Source organism: Gigantopelta aegis, chromosome 4, assembly GCF_016097555.1.
Source record: "Gigantopelta aegis isolate Gae_Host chromosome 4, Gae_host_genome, whole genome shotgun sequence".
Lineage (NCBI taxonomy): Eukaryota > Metazoa > Mollusca > Gastropoda > Neomphalida > Peltospiridae > Gigantopelta > Gigantopelta aegis.
In genome coordinates, this window is record NC_054702.1 from 78,127,403 (window position 1) to 78,155,110 (window position 27,708).

At 34.8% G+C, this 27,708-nt stretch overlaps 1 protein-coding gene across 3 annotated transcripts; it reads right to left on the minus strand.

Annotated features, from left to right (window-relative positions):
* Nucleotides 1–1,284: 1,284 nt before the first annotated feature.
* Nucleotides 1,285–27,353, minus strand: LOC121371155 (protein sel-1 homolog 1-like). Of its 3 annotated transcripts, none has more exons than XM_041496829.1 (20): nt 27,223–27,353; nt 20,909–21,156; nt 20,216–20,269; nt 15,779–15,844; nt 14,897–14,960; nt 14,520–14,682; nt 13,964–14,017; nt 13,435–13,494; nt 12,796–12,877; nt 12,010–12,164; nt 11,413–11,469; nt 10,985–11,053; nt 10,422–10,499; nt 9,494–9,644; nt 8,878–9,026; nt 7,233–7,398; nt 6,451–6,546; nt 2,732–2,904; nt 2,237–2,362; nt 1,285–1,473 (listed from the first exon to the last, which is right to left on the minus strand). In XM_041496829.1, exons 2-20 carry the CDS (start codon nt 21,111–21,113, stop codon nt 1,342–1,344), a joined length of 2,100 nt encoding a protein of 699 aa, XP_041352763.1. In that variant the 5' UTR covers nt 21,114–21,156; nt 27,223–27,353; the 3' UTR covers nt 1,285–1,341. The 3 variants fall into 3 exon arrangements, with proteins under 3 accessions (XP_041352763.1, XP_041352762.1, XP_041352761.1); XM_041496828.1 differs by having other exon boundaries at nt 6,451–6,525; nt 18,680–20,269; XM_041496827.1 differs by having other exon boundaries at nt 18,680–20,269.
* Between the last annotated feature and the right edge of the window lie 355 nt (nt 27,354–27,708).

The window sequence follows — 27,708 nt, forward strand, 5'->3', positions numbered from 1 at the left end:
TGCCCAAAATTTTAAATTTCTGACACTGCCTACATGTATTTTAACAGTGAGCAAGTGACAAAAAGTGAAAAGTTTGTTTTGTTTAACACCACTAGAACCCACTGATTATTTAATCATCGGCTACTGGATGTCAAACATTTGGTAATTCTGGCACATAGTCAGTCATCAGAGGAAACCTGCTACATTTTCTTAATGCAGCAAGGGATCTTTTATATGCACTTTCCCACAGACAGGAAAGCACATACCATGACCGTTTAACAGTTGTGATGCACTGGTTAGAACAAGAAAAAAAACAATCAGCTGAATGATCTACCGTGGTGGTTCGATCCTGTAACGCAAGCACATCAAGCGAGCACTCAACCGACTGAGCTAATTCCCACCCCGTGAGCAAGTGACAAATTCAATACACTAACTGTATTCAATTCTCATATTGCCTGGATCCTATCAAATAAACAGGTAACCAAAGTATTAGGCATGTCCATGGCATACTTGCTTGTAACAGAATGTTAGGTATATCAATACCATACTTGATAGTTGCAGAATGTTTTGCTTCCACCCCCAACATTCACAGATACCTTAAGAAAAGAAAAAAAATCTATGTGCAATTAAATGCAAGAACAGCAACCCATGTCATACAGAAAACATAATTTTACCTTCCCCTGAATATGTGGATAGCTATCCCGGCCAAAAACGGCAAGCAAGCTAACATAAATAAGACAACAATCTGGAATATGGAATAGGTGCTATTATGCTTTTATATTACTAAATGTAAATGCTACAGTATATTAGTAAAATAAAACTAGAATGACATTTCTTTGATCACACATGAAATGTATTCACAGTTAACAGATTCCAGTCTCAAACTAAACTTCCAAACTCTCAAAGCATGCAATTTGTATGGTGTTAATGTATGAAACATCAGGATCAAAACATTTTTAAAAAATGGTTTTGAAATTTGGTACATGTATGTGTCAGAAACATAGTAACCTAATTTGTAAACTTAAAAATATTTAAAATATAATTATTTTAATTCACATCTCTTCTAGATATCACATGAATGCATGTGTTTATATTAACAAGAAAAATAGTTTTGTTATTTTGCTTTTGCTTTAAAATACTTTTAAAAGATATTCCCCAAATTTGTAAGTTTCTGTCAACAAATTATGGTACAGTTCATGTGTATTTGTTAAAGAAGAAAATGCAGTCAACTAAGTGACAAATCAAGAATTAAAAACACCATGTAGAAAAATAAAACAACATTAGCAACATAAGATAAACAGCCCCAATATTCTACTGTTTAATCAAGAGTGAAACATATAAATATCACATTACTCCCTAGTGTCACCTCACCGTTCTTAGTAATATGATAAGACCTAAAACTAATGATAAAAATGTAATTAAATATAAGTCCCAGTCTGGACCAAGGAAGAGTCGTGGATCCAGTCCTTTCACCATTTTACTGTACCCATCAAACTGAAAGAGAAGGAAAAGAATATTTGTTTAACAACACCTCAGCACATATTTAAAACTATGGTCCCTGTTTTCAGATAAAGTTTGGGACGTTTAGCTATGTTGTAAGATGCTTTGCAGCACTTGAAAGTAAAAGTAGGAATAACACTTTTTACTCGTTATTGTGAATACAAAGTACACAGTGAAATTAATTTAAACCCTATATCATGGTCCATTCCTTGCCATGGTGAGGTACTTTGCATGTCTCAATGACTCGGAGAGCTATGCCAGCTGAAGCATCAGCTCCTGGTAGGCTCACCCAAGCTGGACTGGTCAAAGAGTAGATACTAGACTAATATGGAATGGACAGACAGAGGACGCGAGTCAAGAAAGACAACTGTCTAGGAGAAGCAAATTCCAAAATCAAAACTGGGCTGGAGAGGTTCAGAATCCCAGTAAGGAAACTCTCCTAGGAAAAGGAAAACTCCAAAGTCAAACAAAGTCCACTGAAGTCAGAGTACAGAAGCTATGCATCAGCATTAGTGTGGAAACCGAAAGGAAATGTCTGTACATGCACCAAGCTCTATGTTCATCATCATGAATTTAAACCACACAGCTCATAGTTCATAATTTTATTATAAAGTTAACCTTTAAGACATAATACTAAAGTAAGTACATCTACCAACAGGGTCTATATGAATATTAAAAAACTACACCGAAAAAACATTACTCAATTAAAAATATATTAGTAATAGCATCATATAAACAATTTCTTGAGCATTAATACCTCTTTGCTGAAGACCTCTGAACCGTAAAAGAGACCAAGTTTGACCAACGCCATGGTGACTGGGATCTGGGCATCCATGCTGGTCTCCGCAGCCATATCATAGAACCTCTTTGCCAGATGAACATCCTAAAACACAGGTTAAGTAGTTAGGTTATATCACGATTACATGATGAAAACTATAGCAGAGCTTAAAATAAACAATTATTAGAAATATTCATGAAATACAGTCAATGATACCTGTAATTTTTGAAAGTCTATAACAATTATTAGAAAGATTCATGAATTACAAGACCTCCATGTGAAAAAAACTGAGGAGAGTGATTAATTGCTCACCTAACTTGGAATATAAGATATTACCATACTGATACCAGATATGATATAAATTCACATGCTACAGGGAGCACAAAACATGACTCTCCTTGAACTAGTCTGAGGGGATTGATAGTTCCTCTTAAATGGCAAAGTCTGTGATAGCTGTGATTTAGACTTTCTCACCTGTTTGAGCCCCAGTCCTCGCTCATGCATGTAGCCAAGGTTGAACATAGCCTGGGCATTGTGCTGCTGTTCTGAAGCCACCCGGTAGTGGGTGGCAGCTGATTCATAGTCTATCTCTGTGCCAAACCCATAGTAGTGATAGTCACCCATCTTCACTCGGGCTATAGTTGAGCCTGGAAATAAAAATACGTAAATTAACATTCATAAATATTTGTGGAAAGAACAATTTAAAAAAATAGTTTTTGTTGACATGAAGAACAAGAAATGGTAACATATTTTTTTTATTTAGTAATAAATTATGAAATTTGGCACTATCCTGGCACATTTCCTGTTGCTTTTAAAGTAATTTTCATACCATGGTTTTGGGTTGCCAAATAACATTTATTATCTTGATCTGAAGAACAAAACACATATCATAATTATTTTGCAAGATGATTTACATAGACCGGAAGACTTACATATTGTTGTCAAAGAAAGGATTCTGTTGTTATAGATGTGTGGTATAACCGATATACTGAATTATAAATTTTAAACAATATATATTGCAAATATGTTCTAGCATACCAGTATATTGCGCTTATATATTTTCATGGCTGTTAACAAAAGTAAAATGTTGTGACTGAAATTTCAAGGTACAGGGCATTCAAAATGGTAATGTTTTATATGACAATTGTAGTCCACTTTAAACATGTATTTCTCCCATTCCACACCCTGTTATTTTTTTTATTGGACAAAAACATTAATGTGATGGGTCCTGCAGTGAACCTATATTAATGGAAATTGCAGTGGCGTAGGCAGGATTTTGTAGGGGGGGGGGGGGGGGGGGCACTTGTGTAGTGGGATATGCACTTGTGTAGTGGGATATGACACAGAAACCTTTTTAAAGTTATTAATAAGCGAAAAGGTAAACATTTCCCGTGATTTGGGGGGGGGGGGGGGGGCATGGCCCCCTGCCCCCCACACACCCCGGGCTACACCACTGGGAAATAGTCCTATTAGGCTGACATTTGCTAGGGTGTTCTTTCATAAGCTACGGGCATTTTTTTAAAGTTTGCATTATTACCTGATATTATTTATTTAGGCTTGACCGCTAGCTGATGGACGGCAAATCAAATATTCAAATACATTTACATCAGGTGGCCCTTGTGTTATTGCAAATTCATTATGGGAGGGGGAGGGGGAGGGAGTCGTTAAAAATTGAGGTAAAAGCCAATGTCTGATACTGCATTACGCTAATGTTGAAAAGTCCTTTGTTGATCTTTGTGTCATTTAACAATACGTAACGCAAAATCTTGCAGTTTCAATACCCCTCTCCCCTTGTAACGTTTTGTGACCGTGTCATATTTTACTTTGGGGTCTTTAGTAATACATATATGTTAAAACAAAATGGCAACGACTGGTTGCATTTTACTTTATGAATTAACATTACGTTGCACAATAACCACCACCACAACCCCACTCCCCAATTATGTTTTGTCACATCCCATAATTCCCACTCTCCTTGGTGCACGTTGCGTAGTTCTCGAATGACCCCATTATTCAATCGTAAATAATAAAGAAGTAACATACCGCTGGTCGGTAAATGTTATATTTGACCGGATCAACTTTAATTAAGTTTCAATATCTATAATATGCAATCTAATATCTCCCAGCAGAACTATTACATTGTAACAGTGTTCAAACTCGCACGTGCTGTTCATCACATGGTGTGACATCGGGTACGGCCATTACTTCAAAGGGAGTGAGTAGCACATTTAAATTAAAGGTGGGTTTTTTTTCATTTAATTTACAACTACTGTAGTAACGTTTTTTGTTTGTTTTTTAATTACAAAAACCATACCAAAAATGATTTTAAATAATAATAATAATAATAATAATAAAATATTTGGAAAAAAAAGTACGAAACATATGTACACACCTTTTTACAAAATAAGATCGTCTGCTTAAAATAGCACAGCAAATGATAGTGCAGGGTGCACAATAAGTCAATACTTTACTTTCTACGTCCGTTTGGACTATGTAAATAGCGGATTGGACGTGTTGCGATAGATCCCAAATATGTGTTAACGCAAATGGATAAATTAAAACAAAAAGTTGTATTCTTCCACCAAAACTGTATTATATCAGACAATGTGTCATTATTACTAAAAACTACGACACAACAGACTGTATCAAAATAGGATAAAACTAATTTGCATATCCAGGTCAGACTTGTTCGTCACGTGTTCGTAATCGAAAAATATACAATTAGCTAAATTTTAAAAAATTTTTATGAGTTCAAGTATCCGCGATAAGAGCAACTTTGGGAATCTTTATTGGGAAACTGTTGGGTCGTAATTGGGAAAAGGTTTGATATTGGATTTGGAATTTACGTTAGGGGAATGGGGCCGTTCATCGGCCCCAAAATGTATGGTAGATTATACCCATCCGATAGGTACCTAAAGGGGGGTCAGTGGGGCAAAGAAAACGGCCGAAGTGATCGGGTTGACATTACGGAAACCGAAAACGGCCGAAGTGATTCTCATTTTAAAAAAAAAAAAAAAAAAAAAAAAAGACTGAAAAAATAATTTCCACAATTTCTCTGACGACGGAAATCTGTCTCACGACGGACAGTTAACAGCCATGTATTTTGTATGTTTTTAATGCACACGTATTATATTTTCTAACAAAAAACTAGTTTAAGAAAAGAATTTTATAAATTCTAATAACTGAGAATTGATCTTCGCAATATATCGTGGTACGTATTGCAATTCAGGTTCCTGTATAGAAATACAAAATTTGGGCAATATCCATCTCTATCTGTGGTTTGTGTCTATATGAACATAACATTATTTTTAAAAATTTAAGTGACATTTCGAAAGTGGGAGCCATAGCACCCCCCTCTCCCCTCCAGCTCTAATGGCCCTGATTATGAAATGTTTGGTGAGAAAAAACCCCAGAGATATGTGGAGGAGGGGGTATGGACACCATGGGCACTCCTGTGGCTAAGCCAATGAATATTATCTTGACTAGTGGTGGGAATTGATTGGATTTTCATGTGTGATGATTGGTTAGTTAACCCAATCAATCATTGGTTGTAATCAGTTGACATTTTAAAACATTTTGTACTCAAGGTTAAAAATATGTAAGTTTCTTTGCTTATCGACATCACTGAAGCGTATTGTCACTTTTATTTTTTATCTCAAAATAAACTTTCTTTTCAAGTTAAAGGAAGAACTTATCGTTCTCTTTTTTTTAAATCATCATGTCCACATGCTCCGGTTCGCTTGGAACTTTTGATATGCACTCAAAAGCATCTAGAACAACCGGTTGTTATAAAATAACGATTACTGGTGAAAGCATGGATCTCGCAAGTTGCAAATAGAATGCTAAAAAAAAATTAAACTCGACTTTATCTTCCTTAAAATAAATTTAAGATAAATTAACACAAAATTGACTTAACTATTTTAAATTGTAAGGTATAATGCATATTATGTATTTATGTAAAATGGTAATGCCGTATAAACATTACATTTCACTGATCAATCCACAAATAATACAGTTGAAATTTGTAGTTACCATTTTTATAGATACCATTCGGGTCACTTTGGCAATTCCTGCTGCATGAGGTGTGTGTATGTTCATTTATAATTAATTACCAGAAATTGTAATTGATTAGTTGGAATTTGGATTTTACCAACCAATCTTCGATAATTTCAATTAATCGAACCACCACTAACCTTGACTGGCTGCTCGAGTATAATGCAGTAGAGCTCTCTGGTAAGTTTCATATTGTGGAAACTGATGAGTTTCACCTGAAACAAACACACTGGTAACTAGAAAACAAAATCATTGAGTATATTATTACATATTATTAATGCATTAGTCACATATAATATTACAACTATTCAGTCCCATGATTTGAATGTCTAGTAATTTCTAAAACAATGAAATCTGTAAGAATAACTCTGATGTATAGAGGTTTACTGTAAACATATCAATATTGTCTTGTTTGTATTGCAAATACATTAACTTTGTCGAGAAGAAATTCTACAGGCTTTTAGCATGTTTACTAAATCACTTTATTAATAAAATAAAATTAAAAAACAAAAAATGCTAATACAAATTCAACTTCCATAATAGATAGAAACACTTCTCAATACTGGTTATGTAAATATAATATCCATACAAGATGCAAGATGGTAAAATAAAGTAAAGTTTTCTTCAATTTCATTAATAAAATAAAAATTGTTTTCATAAAATACTAAACTTGTACAAATTCATATTCAATAATGTAAAAATGCGTAGTGATTCATTTGCAACTCTATATAGCTGTTTGGTAGTAATGCTAATATGAATAAATGTTGTTATGCAGATTCAGGCAATTTCGTTTAATTCAGGCAAAAGCCCACCCCTTACAAAAATGGGAGCCCGTATGCCTATGGCACTGGCTATATAAATAAAATATTCAAAACTTGGAACATGCAAGACAGTAAAAAAAAACAAGTTTTCGTTCAACTACCTCGATCCAAGATGTAAGCCACGTTAGACTGAGCCACTTCGAAGCCGAGGTCTGCGAGGAACATGTATTTAATAACGGCCGAGTCTTCGTGTCCATCCTTGTACAGCCGGTGAGCGTCCATCAACATCTCCGACCACCGGCCGCGCTCAGCTACATTCTTGTACAGCTACAAATTAAATTTGAAAATCAATCATGGAGTTTTCAATTAAAAAAACTACTACTACAAAATATACAGGGAACATTTTTTTCAAAATCTTGATATTTCTATTCAACTGAAAATTTATTAGCAACTACTGTTTAATGTTTTTAAAATCTGTAGTGATCTCTGAAACTGAACAAAATGTTCTCTAATATAACAAACTCCACTGAAAATTCACCAGGCAATTTTAAAATGATATTGTTATCACATATGTGAGATTGCAATAAAACCCACAATTACCAAAATCCTTGTATGCCATTTGTGGGTTATTAATTGCCTACCAGAATACACCCAGTTAGCCAAAATTGGTCAAATTTATTTATTTATTCTTGTATCCTTTTTACAACTACAAATCTGACTAGTGCAATATCAATGGAGTTCAATATATGTTTCTGAATACACCAGTCACATTATAATATTTAACACAGGTAATCTTTTAATTTCATTGCCATAACTTGGACAAATTGAGTAGCTTCTTCTTCTGCATTCAAGCTATAATTGATCATGCTTTAGATCGGGAGTCCTGTTGTGGTGATAAAAAACAAACTGAGTAGCAGGATGTAGCGTTGTAAACCAGCATGCACACTAGGCTGCAGAACTGACCATTACTGGTGGATCCATTACATTTTTTTTTATCATAACCAAACAAGTCCCCACAACTGGTATAACAAATGCAGAAGGAAAGTACATATAATATATGCCTTCCTGATATTTGATATGAATGGCATGTATTGTAGCAGCCAGTTTTTCTTCACCATCTGGACCAAGTTTCGCAATAACCAGATGTTAAATACATGTACAGCCATAGTTCAAAATATGCTTATCCACTTTTAAAAACAACATCCCAGTATTACATTTACAGATATTTATAAGGCCTACTCCCGTGTTGCAAGCATTTATGTGTGATCATATCAGATGTTAAGTCCAGTAAAAGTATTGTAACTAATTAAAAAAAGAAAGGGAAATAACCTCAACAAAAAATAGAATTAGAGAATACTTCAAACTTACATCCTTACTGAAGTCTGTGTTTTGATTTACACTACTAGTACATCATTTCTAAATTTTCATATAAAAAGATATAACTAAGGCAAAATGTCATTAGGTCAGAAAAAGAGAAAAGTTAGTTAATTTTGTTTAACAACACCACTAGAGCACATTGATTTATGAATCATTTGACATGTAGTCTTAAAAAGGAAACCTGCTACATTTTTCCATTAGTAGCAAGGGATTTTTTACATGCATCAATCATAGACAGGGTAGCACATACCACAACCTTTGATATACCAGTCGAGATGCACTGGATGGAACAAGAAGTAACCCAATGGGACCACCAATGTGGATCGATCCTTGGCCAACTGTGCATCATGTGAGCTCTTTATCACTGTGCTACATCCCGTCCCCATGAAGAGAGAAAATGATCCACGTTTTCTCTACTTCTATATCTACCTCAACAGCTGTGTGACAGTTTCTGAGGACGCCGGTTCCTGTGGCGTGCATCTGAGCAAGGTTGTAGAAGGCCAGCACATGACCCCCTTGAGATGCCAGATTGAAGTATTTCACTGCCATCTTATAGTCTCGACGAACTCCAATACCACCTGTAATAATCAAAATATCGACAAGATTTCTCAGTTTCAATGCTTACTGTTAACTAAGGTGACAGCTGTAAAAGGTTATCAGGGCAAGTACCAAATTAATGAAATTTTGCCAAATTATTAGTTAAATCTTCAAAAATTATTTTCTAACAAAACAATTATTACATAAAATTATTTCACAAAATTAAAATAAAATTTGGCAGTTGTGTTTAAAATTTGCAACTGGCGAATTTGTCGAGTGCCAGAGCTAGCCCTGGTTATATATATCTAACTTCGTGACATTGTCAAAGTAAAGTATGTTTAGAATAAATATACTAACACTGCTTACTAGTCGAATGGCATATTCGACTTGAAAGTAACACAGAATATGTTTTTAATACAAATGAACAAGAAATATTTCTCAACTTGTATTGATCTGGGTTGACAGCCAAGAACAAATACATAACTTGCCAATATTGTTTTTAACTTACTAAAGTAGAGAATTCCCAGCTGAAGTTGGCCATCGACCCAGCCTTGATCGGCAGCCAGTGTGAAGTAGCGGAACGCCTTGGTGGGATCTTTCTCCACGCCGTGACCGTGCAGGAACATCAGGCCCAAACCACTCTGTCCTATTGGGTTGCCCTACAAACAGACTCAGTAAATTAGTAATACGACATATAGTGCATGTTGATTGTGTGTGCATAGTAACTAAACAAGTAACGCTGCAATTCCACTGCCTCTACACAGATGTCGATGTTATGGACATAAAAAATTACAAGATGCAAGGACATATAATGTTTTTGTTCACTGTGGACAATTTTTATTATTATTATTTTTTATTTTTTTCGGGTGGACATTGAAGTGCATGCTCAGTGAAAAAAGATTCATAATAAATACACTGATCTATTTTTATGCATGACTGTGCGCAATGTTTCTGCCAGAAAGAAATTTATGGGTATGGCGCTATAAAATTGAATGCAACGACAGTATGGGTATGGAGGGCCTCCACCAGAAAGAAAATCATACAGTAATGATAAGAGTAATTAATTTTGTCAAAAAGTTAACTTAAAGTTTTACCCTCAGGCAGAAACCCTGGTGTGGATGCAATGAAACTGCGGCCTAATGTGACAACTGGTTCTTCTAATACCAACTATAAGGAAGAAATACCACCTCACTTCAGGCAATTGGGAAAAGCCACCACATAAAAATTAATCATTATCACAAACATTTGATAATATTGATATGCAATTACAAAAAAAAAAATCTTAAATAAATTGTAGTAATAACAGATCAAATTTCAGGAATGTAAAAATGTCTGAAAGAATATGATGTTATGTTACACATCTAATGCACTTTTGAAAAGGAGACGAGGTTCATTATTTTCACTAAATAACGCCTCCCCATCTGCATGTGACTAACCTTGTCAGCTGCAAACTTGAAGTAGCTCATGGCTGTGTGGTTACTCTGCTTCACAACCGGGCTACCTTCACTGTGCATCTAAACACACAAAGACATTTACTTCAAATAAAATAACTGTAATGAACTTAATGTATGTATACATGATATGGTATGAAGTAAAATTGAAACAGCAAAAACACTGAATTTTCAGTGATTATTAGATATAACAAAAATTGATACACAACACATATTCAGCTGTGTGAAGACAAAAACTGTTAACACAGTAATGAATATTCAAAGATAAATATTTGTAATAGAGACTGTACACGTTAATCAGCAATAATTAGGATTCAGTGTGACTAGTAACTGTGACACGTGATCTAGAGTTTAAGGGATGAATGCCATTACTGCTAGACATGCTACCTGTTTTCAATTATAAACAAAACAATATTTTATGCCTTTTTGAAAAACCAGTCATGACACACACTGGTTAAAAAGAGGACAAAGTACTATCAATTTACCACAAAGCTAAATCTCAGTCGTCACATGTAAGTGTAGAAGTGTTGTAGATAAAAGATTCCTACCTTCCCCAAGTAGGCTAAAGCATTAGCATTTCCTGATTCGGCAGCTATCAGAAAGTAATGATGCGCTTGCTGAAAGAAATAACATATAACACTATTAGCAGTTCCTACTTATGATAGCAATAAAAACATTTACAGCACTGAAACCATTCAAAACACTTATTAATAATAACAGTACGGGGCCATTTAATTAAATCTGTTCATTAATCATCACCTAGTGGATGTCAACCATTTGAAACTTCTAACATGTAGTCTTCAGATGAAACTCACTACATTGTTTCATATGTAGCAAAGGATCTTTTAATTGCACTTTCCAACAAACAGGACAGAACATACCACAGCCTTTAATATACCAGTCATGAGAAAGTGGCTAAGAATGTAAAAAAACAAGCACAACTAGTTAAGAGAAAAACCTATAACAGTACACTTACCTCATGGTTGACTGGTACTCCTCTACCTCCCTGGTAATACAGCTGTCCCAGTACAACCTGGACATGAGAAAATTATATTATAAATATCATGCAATCAACTATTTCCTTGACCAATCCCAGAACATTTCTTTTTCAGATATTTATATCCATAAGTCTTAATATTTGAGGGAAAAAAAATAAAGCAAATTAAAAAAAAACAGACGACTAAAAGAAATGTTAATCTATGATTTAGAACACAGTAGTGCATGTTTCATGTGTCCGAACTGTTCATACATACTCATTAACATATACACCAAATAATGCCTGGATTTATCAAGATGTTCTGTGGGTTTGAACATAGATCCCTTCCCAAAATAAAGTGTCTCTGAAAATTCCCAATTTCTGTACTAAAAATTACAAAAATGTATATTTAATTGTGTCTGTTCTACTAAATTAATTTAACAGCAGTATACTGCATCATTCGGTGGCCTGAAAAAATATCCCAAGTGTGATTTACTGCTGCTAATTTTTCCAATCGCATCAGACATGGGACCCTGGTGAAAAATACTGGATAAATCCCTGTAATGTCTTGAAACTGTGAGATTAACTAACAAATACCTGAGCCTGAACATCTCCCTTGTCAGCCAGGAAGTGGTAGTACTGCAGCAGATCATCGTCCAGCAGTGGACTGTTTCCACTCTGACTCTCGGCCTCCTCCTGTAGACGAATACGCTGAACTGTGGGACCTCCACTGATGGACACTGCATCAGCAACTGCAAACACACAGTAAAATATCTCAACCCTACTGCAATAATGTACCATAATTATTATAATATGCCTGGAGCCAGTTTCACAAAATTTAAATTTGTGTCGGCGAACAGCAGCTATATCAGTCATACATTTACATGTATTTAGCATTTATACACTATTTCAACCAGAAAATTACATCATTACAGGAGATGGAGTTAAATAATGGTAAAAAAACCCACTTTATTTTCCAAAAAAATATCAATAATTACATTACATTCTTTCTGCCAAATTAAAATAAAATTCGCCAATTGTTTTTAAAATTTGCAATTGGTGAATTTGGCGAGTGGCAGAGCTAGCCCTGGAATTGTGGTTTAGTCATAGATTTACATTTATGTACAAAACAAGGCTTACGATGTTTTGTGAAATTGTGCCCTGGTGCCTGTCTTTACATGGTTTAAATAAAACAATATCTATTGTGGTACAGAACTGGCTTCCACCAACCACATCCCCATGTGATCAATTCTTGAACAACCCTGAGGTATCATAAATGTTATTCAACAATCAAGGTACATGAAAAATGGTCAGACAGAATATTATAATGAAAACCAAGAACATGTTACAGTTGACAGTGACTGTATTAATGACTGGAGTTACCTTTAGCAGCTACTTTCTTGTAGTGAGTGAGAGCTGTTTCACATTTCATCTCCACTCCGACACCTGACCAGTAGCGGTAACCCTGAAACACAAACAACCATTAAAAGTACAGAGAAAATTTAAAAACCAATAACACTGGCTTGTGGACTAGATTTTACTGTAACTATGCACAAGAACATGTGGCCATTGTAACAAAATAATACATAGAACAAGAAATACAACTACTTTATTGTGAAAGGACACTGAAAAAATGAACCACATGTTAAGCGTACTCGGGTCACTGTGAAGGACTTATAGTGACTCACAGGACAAGGCAGATTTACATTATCATGGCAATTTTATTAACAAGTCTTTAAGAAAACAAGGAAATCTTTTATATATTTACAAAAAGAACAAATCAATAAACGACTAATAAAACATCTGTCATGGCAGTGTTTGACAAATGTTTGAAAAAGTCACTAGCCCTCACACAGAAGTGTTTGACTGATGCCGTATGTATTAAGAGTAATACAGCTGATAATTTTTACTAGCACAGACCAAACATTCACTAGCAGTGACTGAGGGCTAGTGTACTTGTCGAACACTGGCTATAGTATTTCAGAAGCATTCAAACACACAAATAATATTATAAACACTCACCAAAGCCATCTGAGCTAAAGGTTCTCCACCAAGAGCACTGAATGTCAAGTACACCAGCGACTGAAACAAACAGAGGTCATGCATTTCAACATACCAAACATAATACTCCGAAACAATGTTCTACTCAAACTGAAGACAGATAATGCACAATGTAAGACACTGTATTATCTTAGACAGCAATGGAGTATGTTTACAGCAATATAATAACAAGCTTACATATTCTAAAAATTGCATATTAATAAAACTTGTATGACAGCAAACAGATAAACAAAACAAATCAGGAAGTGTATAACAAAAGACGACTTCCAAATGAAATGTATCAATTTAATAAGAAAAATGTTTTTTGTTATCATTAGTTTTTTTATTGATATTGATAAAATATTTCCATGAAATACAAAACACTGAATGAAGGCAACTTGTGTAATAACAAAAGTATTTAAAGATAGACCATAAATAAAATGGCAACTGTGGAATAACAAAAGTATTTAACAATCTACCATAAACAATATGAATAAATAAAACATCTTACCCGTGCTTGACTGGAGTTGAAAATAAAACCAGCACCATACAGAAATCCTAGACCCTGAAAGACAACAAGATACTAAATGTTCAGGAACTTGAAAAAGTAAATACAAACTGACCAGTTACACTGTGTCTACTGCATTAATTCTGTATTTAAAATCGAAATGACAGATGTTTATTAAGTCCAGCTCAACACATATGCATACAGAGTTTATCTCCCCTGAACATGTGGGATCTGCAACTCTACGTACATACATGTAATCTCTATAAAACATGTGCTCTAGTGGTAAAGTTTAACTTTTAACTTTTTTATCAATAGAAAATAAGTAGAAATAGACCATGCCAGGATATTCATGTTTTTCTTGATGCTGAAACTCAACACTACTTTACAAAAAAAAGAAGAAAAAACAAGATACCCATAAATTTCACTACAGAAGAATTGTTTTCTTTTAATATAATAACTAGATAAAACAATATTAATAGACTAATTAACATTTAAATAGTGAATCTTTAACTCATAAGACAAAAATATTCTATTCTTTATGATATACAGGTATACATACCAGCTGACCCCTTGGGTGACCTCTCAAAGATAAATCTTCAAAGATTTCCTTTGCCTTTGTAATATTCTGTGGCAAATAATCTCCAAACAAATACCCAAAGCTAACATACTCTAGGGCTCTGGTGTGATTGAGGTCTGCAGCTTGTTGAAAATACAGATACGCCCTGAAAAAAAAATCATCAGATAGATTACCATCAATGGTTGGTGGGGTTTTAAAATTAATGAATACATGTGTCAGTCTAGTTAATTTATATCACCTTGTAGCTTACGATTTTAGGTGTTTTGTGAAAAGACTGAAGTTTCTGAGGCTTACAATAGGCCTATTGGCTGTCTAAAATGTCTAATAACTGTGTTCAATGAGTAACAAATACAACTTACTGACTGTAATCTTGGACAAAAGTTGAGTTTATTAGTGCTTCTCCTTTAGAAAATAATTCTTGAGCTGAAAGGACATGAAAATAGAAGAATTAAAAATACATGTATTTCCTTTAATTGTCACTATCGACATAAATATAGTACATGCTTCTGCTATTGAAAAAAATATTTATCTACAGTAGAATCTCATTGGGTCAAACTTGGAAGGGTCGAATACAATTTACACCGCAATGCTTGAACCAAAAATGAAGTCCCGAGTTACACTTGCATGTTTTTGACCGAATGGTTACGTCAAACTACCCAATGTGTGTAACATTTTCTTTAGCACCGACAGGGTTCGAGCCAACAGGATTGAACTGTATATATATATTGTTAATAAATGTTTTCTTGAGCTAGAAAATAACATGTTTGAATGTTTTTCATGTATTATAATGACTATGCTCTAACTGTGGAATTTATAATCTGGAATATCAAAGGCTACAGAAGGTGTGCTGTCCTGTCTATATAATGGCATATATAAAAGACCACTTGATGTTTATGGAAAAATGTACTGGGTTTACTCTGACAGTTAGACTATGTGCCAATAATGACCAAGTGTTTGATATTTAATAGCTGATAATAATGTCTGTGGGATGGTACATATAAAAGATCCCTTGCTACTAATGGAAAAATATAGTGGGTTTACTCTCCATGACTATATATACATTGTACTTGTAGTCAAAATTGCCAAATGTTTGACATCCAATAGCTGAAGATTAATAATACAATCTACTCTTGTACCTAAATTCAATACCAACAGGTACATGTCTATATATTGAATGAGGTTCATAAATGATAAATAGTTTATCAGAAACTGAGACATGTCCACCGATCAAATGTGCATACCCTGTTTCTGTTGAGGTGTCAGTTCTGATTCTGCAACCGGGGGAGGCTCAGGGCTAACAGGTTTATCTGAAAAACAATAACATGAACATCAGTCAAATTCTGCATCACTTTCATCAAACTTTATTAAAAATCCCCACAAAAAAACCCATAAAATAAAATAAAATCCCAACCTTTGATTGATTCCTTTCCTACAGTATATAGCTTGTAATTTTTTTTCAAATTGTCTCAGTTAATTTTTAAAATATCTACAGAAATTTTATGCTACACTATTCTGTACATATTTGTTAGTAAATGTAATACATTGATTAGTATGTACGTACATGTGTATACTACATTCTGCATACTAATTACTGGTAAGTAGATACAAAGTGTATGTATTTAAGTCCTAAAATAGATACCAATACTGTGAGAAATAAAACAATGTATCTGTGAAAAATGCATATATAAATAATATAATATATATATATAATAAAGAAATTCACAAAATATGGAAACATAAAAATATGGTGCAAATACACAAATACATGTACAGTAGTAAAGTGCTTGGACTGTAGCATAATGAAATATCTAACAACTAAAAGCATGTAGTACCTGCAGAAAAATATTCTCCTGTGATGCCAATAATTTACAACAATGTTAATAACGAAATAATATCCAATAAACTCTAGTAAGAGTACTAAAACCAGAAACACCAAAATCTGCATGCACAGCCAATCTAGCACAACGAACAATGGTCAAACCCAGCATGGTCATGTCTACAAATCGAACTTTGGGTGGGGGAGGGATTAGACACAAAAATCACTAGATCTGAAAAACTAAACAAACTGAAAATTACAATATATCAATATTCCTATTTTCGAAAATGCCTACCAATCACCTGACTAATCCTGAGAGGGTGGAGGTGGTATATCGCCAACCCAGATTCTTCAAACACTACATGTATACTTATATGTATGTATGATTATATATATATATATATATATATATATATATATATATATGTGTGTGTGTGTGTGTATATATATGATATAATATATATATACATACATACATACATACATACATACATACATATATACAGTGGACTCGTCTAAACCGGACTCACTTCATACCGTCGAAATAGTCCGGTTTACATAGAGGACCGGTTTAGACAGAGTTCATCCAGAGTTGTGGTTCTTGAATGATCAACAATGACATTTGAACCCATGGATGGTTAGGAAACACAGTCATACAAGCCAGACTTGCAATCGATTATTTCAGACATAAAAAATATACTTATAAATATAGAGAAATTCCTGAGTTTGATGCAATTTTTAAGAGACTTTTTAACGATTGTAATTATATATCAACTATATTTTTCTGCATAAAATATTAATGTCTGCATATTAAACGTCTTTCTGTTTTGACTGTGGATTTGAATCAAATTCTTGTATTAATTTGACTTTAGTTTTTAATGAAAGTTCGATACGTTGCCGTTTTTTGGGTCGTTCCGCCATTATAAATGAAATAAGACACACAAAATATACGTGCGACTCGCACCTATTTATACATGCGTTAGGTTGACAAGTATAACTCACCGAATTCATAACAGTGAAATCAGTTAGGTATCAACACACACACTCTAATGGCCTACCGCAATAAGAGTAAACTTCACACGAGTGCGATTACATTTTGTATTTGATCTTGCGATGGCGTCCTGATTACTTGACAATTGACTATCATTCTTCAGCTCATTAAGCAGCCCGTCGTCCAGTCAAATCCCAGTCTGGTGTAGACAGAGGTAATTAATGCATGAACGGTTCTTTCATTCTTGATTTTTGATCTGGTGTCCGGAGTAGACAGAGTACGGATTAGGCAGAGATTTATACCTAAGAGATAAACGGTAGCTGGACGGGGCTTTAGAAATGGACCGGTTTACGCAGAGATCCGGATTACACAGAATCCAGTTTAGACAGAGTCCACTGTATATATACACACACACACACGTGTACCCGGTATGTAAATTACATACATGTGTAGATTAGTCTTCAGGGTCAAACTTTATTAAATGGCCACTTCTTGCATGTTCCCTTACATAATTTCTTATCAATATAATTTTGACTGTGCACACAACCATGTTAATTACTAAACTCTAAAGCATTTTGAGAGTACTGCTAAAGCAATATAAGTCTGGTCCCATACCAGGCTTAAACATGTTTTGTTATCTCCAAGTTCAAGAGCCATATCACTGTCAAAAATATAATGTGGGACAGACAGACGGACATAGACGAAACCTATAATCCAGGGAACATTTTGTTTTTAAAATCTTGATTAGCAATATTTCTAGCAAATTGATTAGCAACTACTGTTTCATATTTTAAAATTGTGTAGCAATCTCTGAAACTAGCACAGCGAATCGCAATGCGATACTGAACAGAATGTTCCCTGTAGTCCCCTCCAGTTGAACCAGTAGTGGACTAATAAGTGAAATGTAAATATTAATTTCAAGCCCTTTGTGTAAGTGTACAAGTGGTGCTCAGCTGTGGTTGTTGAACAACTGTACTGTACATGTAGCTCCACAACAGACACAGGATAAAACGTGAAGCTGCTCTAACACAAAAACATCACACCAAGCGGCTTGGGAAACTTGTTAACAAGTACCTATTTGTTATGCATGTTCCTATGGGAAAAAAATCTGCTTCTAAAGTTAAAAAGCATAAAAAATAATTATAAGTAGGTTATTCATAAAAATCCAAACAAAGTAGGTATAGATCCGTATTTTGTTTGTGCCCAGCAATCACATCCTCTGATATGAGTAACTGTTGTTAACATACACTGCTAGTAAAATAGTATGACGCATCTTGAATAAAGTGAAGTTTCCCAGACCCTTTGTAGAGATAACACAAACACAAAGTAGATTACCTTTCATCTTGGCCAGCTCCTTCTCAAGCACGTCCTTGTGAGTGACAAGCTCTGGTATGTGCTTGACAACCTTTGTTTCAGATTCTGTGTGCACTTTGTTATCAGCCATCATGGTCTGGACGTAAGTAGTTGATCTAACAAAACCAAATTCATCAGGTTTATATAATATAATTGTTATTTTCTTTGTGTTGTCCACCTCCTTGAAAATGGTTTCTACAGCTTTCATGTCAAGAAGACTTCGATCAAATGGCTCCTTCAGACTTTCCAGTATTTTCCTTTCTCTGTTAAACTGTTTTGTCAAATCATCACCATCAATTTTGTCTTGTGTTTTCAAGTTATCTCTTGGCAAACCTAGCTCTTCATTTTGAAAGTCTATTGACTCCTTATTCTGATTTTCTTTTGTCTTTTGGTCACCTGGACCTACCTGATTTTCATGTCCCTGTTGTTTTTCTTGTGGTTGATTTACATGTTCTTCATGCTGTTGGTTATCCACAGACTGAAAAGATTTATGAGATTGCTGGTCATGCTGTGGTGTATGCTGTAGACCCTCCTGTGGTGTATGTGGTCTCTCATGATGATCTGAAATATGTTCCTCTCTGATATCTCCAAGCTGATGCTTCGGTTTATGTTGCTCTTGGTCATTTGGAACCTGATTTTGTGAACCATGGTGCTGATATTTTGGTTCATCGTACACCTGATGCTGTTGATCTAAGGGAACCTGATTTTGTGAACCATGATGCTGATATTTTGGTTCATCATACATATGCTGCTGTTGGTCCACTGGAACCCGATTTTGTGAACCATGGTGCCGATATTTTGGTTCATCATACACATGCTGCTCTTGATCTTGTTGCTGCAGGTCTGGTTCATGGTGCCCCGGATGCAAAGAAGAATGCTGCTCTTGATTTAATGAAACTTGCTTCTGTCGCGACTCCTGGTGCCTATTATGCAGTTCATCAGTATTTATCTTTAGGTCCTGATGTGAATCTAACTGAGCTGCATTCTGCTGATCATGACTCTGATCTACATTCTGGTGTGAATCTGACCACTGTTCCTGTTTATCACGATCCTTTGTGGACAAATGCTGGTCTGGCCTGTGCTCTACATGTTGCTGTGAAAGCATCAGTTGTTCCTCATCCCCAAGATGCTGCTCCAGAACAGATGACTCAGTCTGCTGCTTAACATCTTCTTGTGAATACTGCAAGTTCTCCTGTCCTTTGTCAAACTTGTCTTTACCAGGACTCTGTTGTTCATGCTGCTGTGAATTTAAAAGTTGTTCCCGATCCTTAAGTTGCTTCTCCAGGACCTGCTTATCAATCTGCTGCTGCTGTTTTAAATCATTATCCTCTTTATTTAGCGGTGACGAAACCGTCTGTTTAGAATCATGATGATGTTGAGCCTGGTCTCTGTGGTGAGTCTCCTGCTGCTGTTCTTTATATTGATGCTGCTGCTCATACCTATTGTCCTTATTTAAGAGATTTTGGTCATGTTTTGAATCAGATTTGAGATTTATTTCAGAATCAATGGTAAACTTACCAGATTTATCTTCTGCATGAACTACAGACTCTGCAGAATTTTTCTGCTCTTCACCTAACAAAAAACAAGAAAAAAATGTACGTACATGACATTGATTTATTAATCATTGGCTATTGGATGTCAAGCATTTGGTAATTCTGACATACCTGTATAGTCTTAGAGAGGAAACCCACCACATTTTTCATTAGTATTAGCAGCCACGGATCTTTTATAAATTATATGCACCATCCCACAGACAGGATAGCACATACATGTACCTTTGATAAACCAGTCATAGTGCACTGGCTGGAAGAAGAAATAGGCCAAAAGGAGTCGATCCTAGACCAACTGCACATTGTTTTACACCCCTAATTTTATAACAAAATGTGTGTACATACACAATGTACCTGATATATATTAAGCAAAATTGAGCCATTCTTGTGCTGCTATATTTGTCCCATAAACAATTTTGCATATTAAACAACCTATTACATTTTTACAATATACATACATAAAAACAAGCTAGAAATTGAAAATGGATGTTAACTTCCATTCTTTTTCTGATCAATGTGATATAAAAACAATTTCAATCCAAAAATTATTTGTTTCCAATTCCAGTGACTAAGGGTCTTTAAATTAAATTAGTAATGAATACTTAGTACAATAATTTAGTCGGTGACAGGATGAGCCTGCCAATCTGTGACAATAAAGTACCTTGAGTCTTGCCCGTGTCCTTTGACAGATCAGCATGATGTTGATGAACTGTTTCTTCTGGCAGTGCCTCTATATCCTCTTCACGCTGGTCCACATTGGGAGGCTCAGGACTAGCCTGACATATCAACAGCACACACAGCAAAAGCACAACACATCTTAGCACACTGTACACAATTTTGTTTCCAGAGTTCGACTGTCTATACATGGTAGTAGAACTCTCTACGTTTATTCACAGTAAATATATAGTTCTGGAAGAAAAACAGAGAGTCATTTGAAATACCAGTCAGATTTCGATATCATGATCAACTGAGTTACACCAATACAGATATTGCTGTTTTAGGGGATCGATGACTTTGTTTCCACAACATTCCTCCGAGACTAGTTCAAGGAGAATTTGTTGGTTTTTTTACTTTCCTATAGCATGTGAATTAAAAAATTAAAATAACACAATAAAATGACAAATATTAACATTGATATTAAAGATAGTAGTATTTTATAATCTGAAGTCAGAACCACATTGTTAAAAATTACCATAAATTATTCTCCTACTTTTAATTAATGATAGATTTTAATTACTCACATTTTGTCCAGACAGAAATTGTGAAAAAAACATTACAATGACATAAATTTCACATACTAGATGATAAACATGTCACCTATCTCAACTTTGCTAAGATCTCCTAGGAAAAAAACATCAATTTTAAAAGCATGCAGTTTTTCACTGTCTGGCATTTTACTTTTTTATGATATACTCTTCAAGAGGGGTGGAAGCCTCTGGAGTACCGGTATGTGACATCATCAGAAGTGCTTTTATACCACATAATGCATGTTATGATTCTGTTAGATTACGTCTCATCCTTTCACCCCTCTTGGAGAGTTTTCAATAAAAAGGCAAAATGGTAGCTGGCATAAAATTACATGCTTTTTAGAGGAAATATCACTGACGTCAATATAGGCGATATGGTTATCATCTAATATGTGGAATCTGTGTCATTGTAATGTCTTTTTTCAAGACTTCTATCTGTACAAAATGTTGGAAAAATCTACTGGTAATTAAAGGTAGGAGGTAAATTTATTGTAGTTGTTAACATTGTGGTTCAGACTTTTAAATTAGGGATGCAATTATTTTGTTTTACTATTTATTTTATTTATATTTTTAAGTAATTTTTTACTTTAATGTGCAAACGTGTGCAATATTTTTAAATAATTAAAAAAAGATAACAGTTTGTCATATATCACCAATGTATGCTTCAAACTCTGATCGGTTTGTTTTCTTGTGCACGGTTCACGCAATCAACACTCAATAATGGAGTTTCACATAAGGACATTGGGTTTGTTCGTCTATGTCAATACCAGTTTCCAACATGTAAGGTTAATATCATGATTCAACTTGAGGAATAATCGAACTAAAGATCTGTGGCATCAGATTTAGGGGGAAATGCATATTTCAGACACAGTAGTTGGCTTCTATTTGGTCCTCAACGATTACTCAAGCATTACACACAGTCATCTCTAGCATTATTCTCACATATAACAGAATAACTCTAGAGGAACTCAAGCTAAGGAATTGGGAATTTTCAGTGACACTTTCTTTTGGGAAAGGGCTTATCTTCGGACCCACAGAATTGGTGTCGCACTTACAGTTGTATACATTAGTAATTGTATTAATTAGAATAAAGGGTATATAGGATACCATCATGGCATGTTACCACTTTGCACATGTATGGCATGATTGCTTTGGTGAAGAAGAAAAAAAGGTGCTCTAAGGTTGACGAAAGTCACTTTTCTGACCCTTGTTTTGGCTTCGTACACAATAAATAAAACATATCCTATGGTAATTTTTTGATATGCTATATTTGACAAAAGGTACTTTTTATTTCTTTCACCTTTTAAAACTTAAAATTAATATTTTGTCCAGAATTATGAAAAATAAAACAATACTGACCTGTAAACAGTGTTGTCTGCTTGTTATAGAAATTTGACATGGGTTAACGTTTGTAGATCAGTTTTTATTTTAATGTGACTAAGCATTGTAATAACCGGGTTTGAATTTCACCACAGCACCGACAGCAATTGCCCTCCATAATTGTCATTATAATGTCCCCAAAATCTTACGGCGTTGACGTCAAGAAAGCTGAAAACTGCGGCTGCCTTACGTGGTTTGCCACTGTGCCCTTCTCTTACATTCCATGTTGTATATGTATCCTTCCATGTCCCATAGCATTGTTTTACTGACCATCTCAAACAAAAAGTGTAAACACACCCATATTTTTTTCGAAGTTTTGTTTTAAAATTCATCTGCGTTTCAACTTCTGTGAACAATAACCCAGTAGGCTACACAATAGGTGACCGCATCATGGACGCACCTGTATGTGTGATCATGTGATCGTCGAACAAGGTCAGCCCCAAGTTCAGCCAGCAAACATTCCCGATGTGACCATTTGGTTTACCGTGAAGAACATATAAACCAGTCTAGCGGAACATTGTTTCTGCTCGGTTGACTGAACTCGCACTAGTATAATTTGGCTTTATATTAATTAGGTATCGTACTGCCCTTAAAGTCTCCTTGTATTAATTTGATTAAAATAGTCTGACATATTACCCAAACTGTGAAAGAAACTAACCCCAACTCAGATGAAAGGGCAATTACTCCAAGTGAAAATTTAACATCAGATTATACTCCTGATATATTGCAACTACCGAATCCCATACTCACGTAAGCGCCATTCAATTACGTATTTTGTTGTTGAACATAAAAATGCCCCGGCAAGGAAACATTTGAAAAAAAAAAGGAGCTTGGGTCAGCAGCAACCAAATGTGCGACCAACTTCTTTATAGATATGAAAGAAAAAAGAAAGAAGTGTTTTATTTAACGACGCACTCAACACATTTTATTTACGGTTATATGGCGTCAGACATATGGTTAAGGACCACACAGATTTTGAGAGGAAACCCGCTGTCACCACTACATGGGCTACTCTTCCGATTAGCAGCAAGGGATCTTTTATTTGTGCTTCCCACAGGCAGGATAGCACAAACCATGGCCTGTGTTGAACCAGTTATGGATCACTGGTTGGTGCAAGTGGTTTACACCTACCCATTGAGCCTTGCGGAGCACTCACTCAGGGTTTGGAGTCGGTATGTGGATTAAAAATCCCATGCCTCGACTGGGATCCAAACCCAGTACCTACCAGCCTGTAGACCGATGGCCTGCCACGACGCCACCGAGGCCGGTATTATAGATATGAGTGCATTTTTTATTGGGGGGGGGGGGGGGGGGGGGAGGAGATATATACCAGACCCATTGCTAGTGGTTATTGAAAAGTAATAACATTTAATCTTTTTTATTAAATGAAGTTATCAAAGTAACAACATATAATTATTTGCCAATTAAATTGTTTTATTGACTCTTAGTTATTGTAATAAATGCATATTCAGAGGCTTAAAATAACAAATTATTAAGGTTTGTGTGCTGTCAATTGTGACGTTACATCACATTGTTATAAGTGACGTCATATTGAGGTATGATGTAAGTTAGTTGTTTAAAGTTTTAAACGTAAAACATTTCAAGTGTTGGCCGAGTATTTACAAACAAATGAAAGGATTGTATTTTTCAAACAACGGTGTTTAAGAAAGTTTTTGTTATCATGTGTTAAAAGTTGAACATAACATCATTGTTGGAGAAGTGTTTCAGTTTTAAAAGGGAATAGTCTTGAAAAAAGGGAATTCCAAACGAGTGCAAAAGTCATCTTTATTTTCATCAACAGAGCCATTGAAATCTGGACAGCCTCCCCGGACCTGACATAGGAGTAACTGCAAAGTTTGTGACGCGTCAAGTGTGGAATCCTTATCACTGAGTCTAACTCCTGCTACAGGTATACGTAAATGTCTTTAAGGTTAAGTCAAAATAATACAATAATAATAATAATAATAATTTTTATTTAAAATAATAATAATTATTATTATAGATATAATAATAAAGAACTATATAATAAGCAAGATCGTTTAATATTTCCTATCATTGTGACTGCTTCTCTTTTGATTTGCCGACATTCATCTTTGTTCTTACCCGATTCCGCATTTTGTACAATATTGTGTACAAAGATAAATTCTATAATTTCAACGGCAGTGGTAACCGCCTCCGCTGTCTTCTTCTGTCTGCGACGGTCATATATTTATACGACGTCAATGACGTAGCCAGCGTGGGCAGATTTTCCCCAGATTTATTTAATTTTTTCCCATGACACTGATATTTATTTTACAGGTCTGGGTTTCCATTGGCGTTTTTTCCTCTCTGGCTACACCTCAGGACGTTGTACTCAAATAGCATTAACTATGATGGGGTTTTTTCCAATAAGGTTTATAAAATTATTAAAAATTTGCAAAAAGTAAAAGGACCATTGAATAATTACTCGTCCTTGTTTTTTCACCTACTACGATTGTGTGGTGTTCAAATTGAAAAAATTATACAAAACAACGTCACATCTTTTTTTTTCGAATAATGTTTGGTATGTCTATACCATACATGTAGCTATTTTCCCTATTTTCGGGTGGTAACTTTAAATAAACAGCCAATAAACAAAGAAAGAAAAAAAGAAAAAAAGAAGAAAGAAAAAGTAAATTACTTTGCCCATTTAAGGGATGGGCACATATATTTAATAGGATGTTTACATATATTCTATGCAGGTATTTGAAATATTCCATATATATATGTGGTTTTTTTAAACCCAGCATTTTATTATTTAGCGATGACACAAAATGTAACATGAAGCTTGTTTGTTGACACACAAAGTGACAGGTTGTTTATACTTGGATCTAAAATAAAACGTGCTCAAATGCCCATAAAAAGTAACGTTATTTATGTTAATTATAATACTATTAAAATATTTCACGTGGGTGCCATTCTTTACTGTATTGTACAGGTTGGTATAAAGTTTAAACACAGCTGTCTATCACATTTCTACTTTTATTAAATTGCATCTGTATCCAACAAATTGCATCTAGGCTAGAGTCCAATGCCATAAGGTGAAATAATTACTGTCTAAGAAACTTGGTAGAAAGTAATTACTTTAAGTTGTCTTTGTGTCCCTCTTTTTAATAAAAAGTTTGCCTTCGTGCCCTAATTTTTGTTATTAAACCGAAGGCAATACTTTTCGACCCCTATAATAATAGCTAATTTTGAATCTGAATGACATCAGTATTCCAATGAAGCCACTTTGCATCTCATTACAATAACCATAAACTGGGTATCCTCGTTTAATTGAAAACCGTACGACTAAGAGGAAATGGCTGGTGCGCATGCTCAATCATGTCAGGCTATCAATCTAACAACATTAATGTTTACCTTGTTCAATTTAGAAATAAAATGTATAAAAAGGTAAGTATATAATCACATATTATTTCTGTTCTATCAAGAATTGCACCAGGTGGTAAGAAAATGTCATTTTAAAATTATTATCGAAAACCGTACTATGATGTTACCAACGTAATGGCAACAACACAAAATCGGCTCTCCCCCCCACCCCCACCCCCCACGAAAAGTCATGTGACAATCACGTGACCTGAAAGCGGCTATCCGGAAGTGACCAGTCATTACCCAATCGGCGGTGCTAGCAGATGTGTTTGATTGTGTGGATTCCGTTGTGCATCTGTTACTGTTTAGGCATGCATTGGCATTGCATTCCATAATATTAAAGGTTACAAATTAACTGTAATAATACATTTCATTGTGCATAAAACCTATTCTTACCGTTTTTTTCGCATTTTTAAGGAAATTTGTTTTAAGTGTACTTCCTTGACAAGACGTTGTTGTCGTGTCAATGATCGAACATGCACAGATATTACAAAATACCCATAAGTAAAATAATACGGTTTTCGATTTCATACGGTTTTCGACAATTGGCGATATATCATTATATTATATATGACGTTTCTGTTTTAAGAATGCTGCAATTCCAACTTTTGGTTTTTTTTTTTAACATTACTAATGCACCTGAATGTGTTTCAAGAAAATCTTACGATTAAAACAAGGGTGCGAAAAGTGACTGTCGTCGGCCTTAGTCACGTTAAAACAATGTTTAACATTTGACTTTGACAATACATAATGTTGCTAGGTAGAAGGACATCTCGAAGTAGCCATACGTTAAACACCAAACAATGGTACTTTAATGCGAGCTGAGGTAACGTTAAAATAATATTCGTTTTCCTTTCATCCTTGATGTTGAAATTACCACTTTCAATTCAAACACTTGTCAACTCATTTCGTATCTTTCTACTACAAATGCATTAAAAATGTATCGGAGTCTTATACTCACTTCCAAAGAGAACTAGTGCTCTTTTAACAGCATATTCAATTAGATATTATGAAGCATAAAAACACAATGTATTTATATTGTGCCACGTAAGATTAAAGAAACAAACCTTTGCAGTAATACGGCCATTTTAGGTCAAATAAGGTCGCCGTTTATGTTCTTATACGTCATTGGTCATATTTGCGGCAAAACAACCAATCACAGTATCTTTTACAAATTCTACAAGGGAAATAATCTTTAGAAGGTTCCTTGACATCAACTCAGTTCCCTTTGTTCAAATGTTAACATTTTCTGATATTTCACATTTTAGTTACGTTATCAACAGACTTTGTTGGACAATATGGGCGGCAGCCCAGTCGTAAAGTACTTGTTTGATGCGCGATTGATCCCCATCGGTGGAACTATTAAGCCATTTCATATTTCAGTCAGTGCACCACGACTGGTATATCAAATGCCGTGGTATATGTGCTATCCTGTCTGTTGAATGGT